The sequence below is a fragment of the Quercus lobata genome, chromosome 2, assembly GCF_001633185.2.
Source record: "Quercus lobata isolate SW786 chromosome 2, ValleyOak3.0 Primary Assembly, whole genome shotgun sequence".
In the NCBI taxonomy this organism is placed as follows: Eukaryota; Viridiplantae; Streptophyta; class Magnoliopsida; order Fagales; family Fagaceae; genus Quercus; species Quercus lobata.
The window spans coordinates 80762302-80772179 of record NC_044905.1 but is presented as its reverse complement, the minus strand read 5'-3'; the positions used below and the strand labels follow the sequence as shown (position 1 = coordinate 80772179).

At 35.7% G+C, this 9878-nt stretch overlaps 1 protein-coding gene across 1 annotated transcript; it reads left to right on the top strand.

Annotated features, from left to right (window-relative positions):
* The first annotated feature begins 380 nt into the window (after window positions 1–380).
* Window positions 381–8879, top strand: LOC115976823 (uncharacterized WD repeat-containing protein alr2800-like). Its single transcript, XM_031098316.1, has 8 exons — window positions 381–857; window positions 3286–3472; window positions 3752–3849; window positions 4620–4725; window positions 4991–5208; window positions 5864–5906; window positions 7768–8021; window positions 8263–8879. Exons 1-8 carry the CDS (start codon window positions 661–663, stop codon window positions 8690–8692), a joined length of 1533 nt encoding a protein of 510 aa, XP_030954176.1. The 5' UTR covers window positions 381–660; the 3' UTR covers window positions 8693–8879.
* The last annotated feature ends 999 nt before the right edge of the window (window positions 8880–9878 follow it).

Below are 9878 nucleotides of genomic sequence, written 5' to 3'. Positions count from 1 at the left end.
TCTCAAGTTTAAGCTTAACTATTAAATAAGCTAAGCTCAATTATAATAATATGTTTGAGAATAATTTTGTAAACTACATACTCGATTTAACTTATAAAAGACTCTATTTAACTTATAAATAAGTTTATATGGTATTAAATTATTATTTATAATTTATGATAACACATACCACCCATTTTTGTTTAAAATCATAAATTTTAGAGGGGTACAAAATTTTAGACGTGATTTTATTATATAAATAAGTTTTTAACTAATATCTATCTAAAAAAAGAAGTTTTTAACTTATAATTATAGCTTATAGGCTCTCGCCTATTCCTATTTACAACCTACTTAAAATTATAGTCTAGTCTAAAACTTTTGTTTTGTTTTTGTTTATTAACCAAAAAGGTGTATGAAATTTGAGTCAAGATTATTTCTAGTTTTCCTAATTTTTACCTTAAAAAAAAAAATCCCTAATTTTCACGGGAAAGAAGCAAAGAGAAGTCGTGCGATATCAGCAGCAATCAATCCACAAAATCCCGTGGCATGATTCACTTATACAAACACATAACACATGCTCAGTCACAAATCTTTCTCTACCTATTATAGTTGCAATTTTCTAGGGTTTCGGAATAAATACATTTCCAACGAATTCGCTTTCTGTACATTGCGTAATTCAACATGGCGGACTCATCGCCATCACAATCACAATCGCAATCGACGACGACGACGACGAAGATAACTGATGTGGACGAGGACTCGTTGGCTCACTGTGCAAACTACCTCGACAATCTCCAAGACCTCTCAAACTTAGCCATGTCCTGCAAATACTTCAAACGCGTCGCCTATTCCAACTCCATTTGGCTCCGCTGGTTCAGGTCCTCCTTTTCCTTCTCTTCTCTTTACACTATTTCTAATTTACCTTTTTAGTTCACACTGTGTGTACGGAATACATTGCGCCACGTCAGTTGAAATTGCTTTTTGAAAACACGATTTCAAGTAATGTACTTTTAGTTTAAGGGTAGTGATAGTTACACACCACGTGTAAGACACACATTGCGCCACATTGCACCACGGCAGTTGGAATTGCGGTTTGAAAACAGGATTTTACAATTAAAAACTGAAATTGTGTTTTGAAAATGCGATTTTCATAGGCTGTGTATGGCTGTATGCAACAATAATTAACCTTAGTTTAAATACACTGTTGGTCCTTAAAGTTTATCTTTTATTGACGTGTCATCTCTTCATAGGGACTAAAGGCGATCAGTTTGAAGTTTGTTTGTTAGTCTAACAGTGTGTTTGGAAAAAGAGTAGGGTAGAAGGTAAAGGTGGGAAGGAGAGGAGTGGGGAGGGGAGTATTCCCTCTTTTTTGGATTGGGTTGTTCACAATTTCCCTAAACTATAAAATCGACCAATGTTCCCCCGTAAGTGCCATAACTAGTGAAAATAAGCAAATACCTCCTATTGTTTGCTTTGCTGTTAACACACAGCAGAATCTTATGATTCCTTTATTCTTCCATACCAAAGTTACTAAAATACCATTGACCCAATAGACTATAGCTTGGGGGGTTGGGGGGAGTGTTATGGATGAGAATGTTACTGTCTGTCTTGGCTTCCTTTGAAAAAAGCATTCACAGATGAAAATTTTAGAAGGTTTTTCAGTTGTGATAAATACAAGCGAAATGCATCTCATGGGTTCTTTGGGTGGAATTATTCAGAATTGTTAGGTCATTTGCAATTCCCTTCAAGGGTATTTTAGTCATTTCGGTATGGAATTTAAAAGAAATCAAAAGATTCAGTTGGGTCTTAACAGCAAAGTGGACGCCAAGGCCTATTTGCTTATTTTAAATAGTTAAGGGGGGACATTAGTCGATTTTATAGTTTAAGGGAAAATTGTGAATGACTCAATAGATAGAGGGGGAAAGTGTAGTTAAGCCTTTAAAAATTAAGTAAATGGAAGAGAGAGGATGGTAGGGGAATGGTCATATAAATTGACAATTATGATTCTCATTTGCTAATTTTAAAGAAAGATATATAAATTGACATTGTAAGGGCAAAATTGACAATTTAAATTTTTTTAATATAGGTGTGTAAGTGTAACCCCTCCCCCTCTCTCCTTAAAATACTTCAAATCATGGTTCATTAAACCTTACCACTCTCCTTTCCCTCCATCAAAACAAGCCGGAAAGACAATCATTTAAAGTATTTTAGTGATTAAAAGTGACCACTTTAAGTTTGTTAGGACTATTAGCGTATTGTGACCTTTTATTTTTATTTAAAAAAAAAGGAAATGTGTGTCAATTGTAGTTTTAGATACTTGAGAAAATATTTAATGGCATTTCTCGGATAACTAATTTAGGTTGTGGATTTTGTTGTAAATGGTTTGTTTTCATCAAAATGTTCTTTTGTGAGTAACCCTTGTGACTCACTGCAATTAGTGAGTGTTTCTTGCTTCAAGCTGGACATGGTGAAAAAGAACAAATATTTGCCTGTGTGAAAGTGAAACATATTGATCTTTGTAATGCAAACAGTTTTCTGCATTCAAGTTTATTATAGTTGCTCACCCCATAGAGGGAGTTGGTGGGCTGAACCAGAGCTTGAGCTCACCGTATTAGGGGAGAGCCGGAGGGGCCACCAGGCCAAGAGGCCTTTGGCATAGATGAGATGATTCTTAATCTTTGATAGGCTTGATATTTGGTGAGCATGGTGGATATGGAAAAAACAAATAAATTGAAAGGGAATTAGATGACATATTTCTCCAATTAGAAGATAATAGGTGGTGTAATGTTAACCGAAAAACACACCAGATGTAACTTGAATTTAAGCATATAATATACTATATAAGAAAGTTGGGTTTACTCCCTAGGAGTGGGTCCAAAGGGCCCTGCCTTGATGAGGATCCACTTCATCAAAAATAATAATAAAAGTTGGATCTTAGAAGCCGTGGTTGCACACTATGACAAGAGGTTACAGTTTCCTTGCATTAACTGACTGCCCTTTATTAAGGACTTGAACAGATTATATTGTTTTGATGTAGGTTTTTTTTTTTTTTTTTTTGGGGGGGGGGGGGGGGGGGGGGGGAGTGTGTTCACATGAAACCCTATATTTAAAATGTGTTACTATTAACTAAAAATAACAAACGTAAACATAAGCTGTGACTAAAATCTCTCTTAAAAAAAAATTCATGTGAAATTTTAAGGCTTCTAGTATGTAATATATTTGTTTTGTTTTTTTAAAGGTTTTTCCTTTCCCTTTCTTAAGTTTTAACTGAAGGGTCTGTTGTATATCTGGCATTCAATTGGATAGGGAGCATTGGCCACAACAAGCACCTTCGAGCTCCCCACAAACATTAGATGTGAGGGAAGCATATTTGGCAAGGCGTACAGCACTGCAGCAGTTCAAGTTTATGGATCCCTTAGTTGCTGACATTTATACATTTCCAAAACCTTACAACCAAATATTATTGGAGAAAAATGATTTTGTCTTTTCACAGGTATTGAAATGAGTACTCCCTTTATTATGCTTTCTTTCCATGATGCATGGGGTTTAATACAACTTCTATGATATCTTTGTGTACAAGTCTCATGATATATATTTTGAGGTTTTGTTTCTCGTCGATAGGATTTTATAACGTTTTGACACTTTTTATAACTATTGCTTGAAGAGGGGTAAAAAGAAAGGAAAATGCCCCCGGGGGGGGGGGGGGATAATTTAGTATTTCTGAACTTTCAAATTCATTCTGACGTTGACTTTGCTGTGTGCGTTAAACTAGGGCTCATTGATTGAAATGAGAAAGATCAATTGCTTTTTATGTGAGAGTAGTTCTCTCCTCATGCTAAGTGATCATTCCGCAAGAATAACTTGTATGAGGTAAGAATCTTACATGCCATTTCTCTTGTTCCGAAGTTGATGTTACATGCAGTGATATAATAATTTCTCAAGCATTAGTGAGGGCCACGTGCATGTATTCACACTGCCATTATTAGTTACAAGGTCATTTACATTTCACTGTAAAACTTGTAATCAAGTTGTGTTATTAGTAGCATGTTAGGCTGAAAACTGGACTGGGTGGGTACAAATATCTTCAAATATCTTCTTTATAATTTTCTAGGATAATGTAGGACATGGATTCCTATGTGTATAGAAACAAACAAATGGACTTAACTGGGATGTTTGAAGAACTATAACAGGAAAGGTTATAAGTGGCATCGTATTAGCAATTTATATTTTCATCAGTGGCTCCTTTTTGCAAGAGTATTTTCTTCCCATGAATTTTATAAAAAGATAACTAGTCTTGAGGCTGATAGACTATGCTAAATAGCCATTTGGCGTTATATATTTTATTATAGGTTGCGCCCTTGGACTTCCATTTTACATATTTTCAAACAAGAATTCTCTGCTTGTAAATGTTTTTTGGAAATGTGCAAAATTTAGAAATGGATTTAGTTTAAAGATAGATGTGGTCTCAAACAATTCTTTTCTTTGTTATACCGCACATCAAAACATGAGCCTTAGATCAATTTAACATATCATGTGAAGCTTATTAGCATAGTTCCAATTTCCATCTGTAAATGGTTATCCATTATTATAAAATAAAAAGAATTGTTGCTTAATCTTTTATTATAATCATTTAATTGCAGGTTGTTTCCCCTTAATGAAACTTCTCTGTTTCGAAGTGAAACACAAAGTGAAGAAAATGTGTTGGTCACCTCAAGCTGTGACCACACCATTCGTCTATGGTGGAGGGTAATTCATAAATTAATGTTGATTTGATACCCTGTAGCAAAGGATTAGTGAAATTTGTGGATATTTGTGATCTCTGTTCTTGATCCTCAATACTTGCATTCACTGCAGTGAACCAATTGGAGGAACAAATATTAGTTCTGATTTCTATTTCATTACTTGGTCTCATGGTGATTGTTGTTATTATTGGTGACAGGAGGATATTGTTTATCTACTGGGATCTTGTTTCTACCTATTTTTGATCCTCGATATCTTGGTTTCATTATAGGGTTCTTGCCAACGATGTTTTAGGGGTCACAATGGGCCAGTCACTACCTTGTCAGATAAATTGTTAGGTGATGGTATTGGCAAAGTACTGGCAAGTGGAGGGGAAGATGGTACTGTTCGCCTTTGGTCCCTTAACTCCAGTGGCAAGCGTGGCAAGAGTGCTTTAAAGGCTACTCTGTATGGGCATGAGAAACCTGTAAAGTTGATGTCAGTTGCGGGGTATGATAATTCTTTAATCACTAAGACTAGATAAAAACAACTTTTTTACTGGGCAGTTCTTATCTTTTATGTTTTAAAAGATTGCACTAATATTATACTAGTTGCTCAACTTCTCACTCTCTATTTTAAATTTTTTTTTTTTTTTTGGTAAGTTATACACGCACCTAGTGAGTTGTAAACTCATGATCTTACCCTCCATTGCATTATTTTGAGGGGAGGAAGTGCCATTTGACCTAGAGTTCATCAGCACTAGTTGCTTAGTTTTGTGTTTAAAGAATTGGTAATCCGGTTGTAAATAGAAGACTCATTAACTCTTGTTGTTCTTTTTGCAACTGGCTTGGGTACTGTAAGAATTTGACCAATGAGTAATATCTGATCTTTTTTAATTGGTAAGTGACATGTTCATCCACTGAGTTTTGGAACCCACAAGCACACTGTCCTTTCAGTTGGAACTAATTGACATCAGTGATGTATTGTCAGCTGACAGCTGTTATTTTTAAATATTAAAGAATCACTGAATTAGCTGTATCTCATATAGACTTTTTAAAAAATGTTTGGAACATTTAAGTTGTTTGTTATCATTATCTTTGTTATCGTCCCATGGGTGGCTATTTCTAACTGAACTGACCAATGCTTGCTTCCACCTCTCTTCCAGGCATAAAACTTCTCTTTTGGTGACTCTTTCGAGAGATTCCAAGGTATTCCATGCAACTCTCTGTTTCTTTCCAGTTATTGTACTGGAGTGTATAACGATGATTAACATTCACCCCATTTACAATGTCCCCCCTTCCCCCCCCCAAAGAAAAAAAAAAAGAACTATCAATTTTTTTTCTATTGACACCCCAATTTGAAAGAATTGTTTCAATGTGCCACCTTCTTGAAAATATGTAGGTCTTGACTTTCATGTGGAACAGTTCTGTCGTACCTTAGGACAGCATCCAAATGGAAACTGAAAGAGGAACCTGAACATGCATTTTAGGTTTTCTTAAGTGACAATTACTATCTATGCTTCTTGAACATGTTATTTTTATTACTAGTTGGTAACCTGTGCAATGCATGGAAAAGTAGCATAATATGATTTTTAAAAAAAATGTAATTTGATAATTATGATAATTATTAATAGGTATTTGTTATTATTTTGTTTAAATATGTAATTCAATAATTATGATAATTATCAAAAGGTATTTATTATTATTTTGTTTAAATATGGAACCATATATTTTAGCATTACACATTTATTATGATTGTGTTTGTATATGAAACTATATATTCTAACATTTAAAGAAAATATGATATGTCAATATTTGAATGAAAAGTTTAAATATACGATAGAATTTAAATTCAATTAAACATACATATTAAAATAATGACGTGTAAAATTGTGATAACTCAAAAGCTTATATGCCAGTTACTATTTATACTCCTGCACATTTTATTTATTGATAAATTATGTATGCACCAAATGGTCTCAAATTCACAACCTCACTCTCCACCATGTTCTTATAGAAGAAGGAGATGCCATTTGAGTTAGGGCTTATTGACATTTATTATTCATGCAGAATGTTCCATTCTTTAAAGCACAATATAGGATTTTATGGACAAGTGACCATAATTCCGGGCTTAATTACAATTACTGTGAAAAAAATAGCACATGTAGTTTTCTCAGTCCTGATTTGTATGAATCCATTTTTTTGATGAATGAAAAATCTTTATTAACAAAGAAGAGCAACAAAAATACAACTAGCTGCCAGCTTCATCCCACACAACAGAGGCAAAATTAGGGGGACAGCAGCTAGTATCAAAAGAACCAAAAAAATTACAAGACAAGGACCACTTTGCTAGAGAATGGGCTGCCCTGTTGGCTAATCTAGGAACCCAAGAGACAAAAACATTAGACAGAGCATATAGCAGGATCTGCATCTCCATAACTTTGGACCTAATTATCCATGGGGAAGCTTGACTTGGATCAATAAGAGCATCACAACATTTCTTGGAGTCAGTCTCAATATAAATACCCTCAACTTCCAACTTGGCTGCCAACAACAAAGCCTATTTAACTGCTTCAGCTTCAGCTTGGAGAGGGAAGGTGGTATTCAACTTTTGTGAGCAAGCAAAGACCAACCTCCCTCTCCAATCTCTCGCCACTGCAGCAACAGCAGAAAATTTTATTCCAATTGCAGCATCCACATTAATTTTAATTGAGAAACGCCTAGGAGGTGATCATGCTTGAAGCAACTCCGTTGGTCTCACAGAAACCATCTCAGCAGATCTGGAATTTTTGAATTCAGCAAGGAGCCTCCCAATTCTAGAATTGTATGAATCCATTTTATACTTGAGTAGATGGAAAAAAAATGCAGCCACAAGTAACTTGGTATAGAAGTTACTTAACTTTCCTTTTGGAAATGAGTAACTAAAAAACTTAACAAACAATTGTTCAAGCTACAGGGGACCAACGAACTTCATCTCATTTTTTTAATTGGATTGTCTTTTTTTTTTTTTTTTTGACACGTGTGAAATTTTGAGATTGGCTTTTCATCTAACAATAGTGGAGTTTGACAGGTGAGGGTTTGGGATACAACTGCGTCATCTTCTGTTCGTTCATCATGCTGTGTGGGCATGGCATCTCTTCCTGGCTCACCAGTAAATATGAAGTGCCATGAATCTCTGCTCTATGTGGCTACTGGTTCCTCTGTCATTGCAATCGATTTACGGACAATGCGAAAAGTTCTTACTGCTGCAAATTATCAGCCAAAGTTGCACTCGTTTGAGATGTTGCCTTCAAAATCCTTAATCTGTACTGGTGTTAGTGGAAGGTAAGATGAAACTAGAATTCATAGTTTGAATTGATTTTTTAGCAATCTGCAACTCACTTGGTTATACAAGTGAACTGTCTAAGGAAATGCTGGGACAGTATTCTCTTTGGATTTTATTATTATTATTTTATAGTTTTTCTTCCTCTTTTTGATCCCTGGATTATTTTGAGTTACTCAAACTATTTATGCTAAATTGTGTATTTTAACAATGCTTGACAAATATATACGTAAAATGCTGCAGAGCACTGCTTTGGGATATTAGAAGAAACCAGGAGACGAATCCCGGACCTATAGCTGAGTTGGATGGACACACAGGCTCAGTGGCATTTGTGCACATGGATCCATACAAAATAGTTACGGGAGGCCCCGAGGATTTTTTCATCAATGTTTGGGAGACTGACACTGGTACGCAAATAAATTCGTTAAGTTGCTCTTCTGATGAGGAGCCAAGCTCTGGTTGTACTGCCCTGGCTGTAAATGGATGTCGTATTGTTACTGGTAGTTGTGGCGAGGGACTTAGCCGTCTCCGCTTTAGGGACTTCAACAATGCTACTTGTCCTGTTGTCAAATCTGAAGATGAGCATGCTTCAAAGTTTTGGGATCCACAATCTTATAGTGATAGTGATACTGATGGCTCAGATCCTGAACGGGATAATTTGTATCTTGCATAACAAGTCCTCACTACAGGATAATTTGTAGTCTTGTGGTTGTTTTAAATACTAATTAGTACTTGCCGTTGTTTGATGGTGAGGGTTGTTTTTTGGTATAGAAGATTGATCAGACCAGTGTAATTGTTTTCCTTTTTTTGAAAGGTGTACAAATAAAAAGAAATAATATATATAGATGTCTTGTTTAATATATTTGCAAGGTTTTCAAAATGCTGAAAATAGACAAATGCTAATTTGCAAGACTCAGAGAGTTTGACTACAAATTTAGTTGTAATCTCGACAATATAAAATAATGGAATACAATCACTTTTTAAGAGCATCTGTAACAGATGTTGCAAAAAAAATGTTATTTTGATACACCAAAAGCCTACTTTATTATTTTACCACATAATTTTATAATATTTCATTTATCAGATGTTTCATCATTCAATTCTATATATTAAAATAATATTTACTACACATTAAAATAATATATTATCTCCTTCCTCTCATCACCATCAATAACATCAACCACAACAACGGCACATCCACCACTGCCGCAACAACAGCTACCAACAACCACTGCCGCAACAACACTGATAGTCACCACCAGCACAAACACAACAAACCACCAAGACCCAGCAAAACACCAAGACCCACCACCATTCACCACCATTCACATAGAAAAATATCGAGAACCACCCCAAAAACCCATACCAAACCAACTGAACCACTACCATAGCACCGCCAAACATAACATGATTCACAACAAACCACCAAACCCACGATCAATGACCAACCATTGCCGAGTATCGCAACAAACCAAAAAACTCTGAATATCAACCAAAACCCATTGATCCAAACCATGATCAACCACTGACCCAAACCACAAAATGCACAAAATCAACCAAAACCCACTGACCTAAACCTTAATCCATCAGACCTTCAAACCCAAACCTCAATCCCACAACCATCAAACCACCACCATGCGAAGTACCAACCAGCCAAACAGCTAGCTGCCACCGATTCTCAAACCAGAACCCAGCAACTCAGCAACCCGAAACTCAACTCAGCAACGACACATCCACCAATGCCGCAACAACAGCCACCAACAACCATTTCCGCAACCCACCTCGCTGCGACCCACCATGTCGCCATACCCACGACCCATACCGTCAGCTGACCCACGTCAGAGCCTAATCCAAAATAT

Coding starts and splice junctions, on each gene's coding strand:
- LOC115976823 (XM_031098316.1), top strand. CDS start 661: ATGGCGGACTCATCGCCATCACAATCACAATCGCAATCGACGACGACG. Junction 4,726..4,990: donor CCATTCGTCTATGGTGGAGG/GTAATTCATAAA, acceptor GTTTCATTATAG/GGTTCTTGCCAACGATGTTT. Junction 5,907..7,767: donor CTCTTTCGAGAGATTCCAAG/GTATTCCATGCA, acceptor GGAGTTTGACAG/GTGAGGGTTTGGGATACAAC.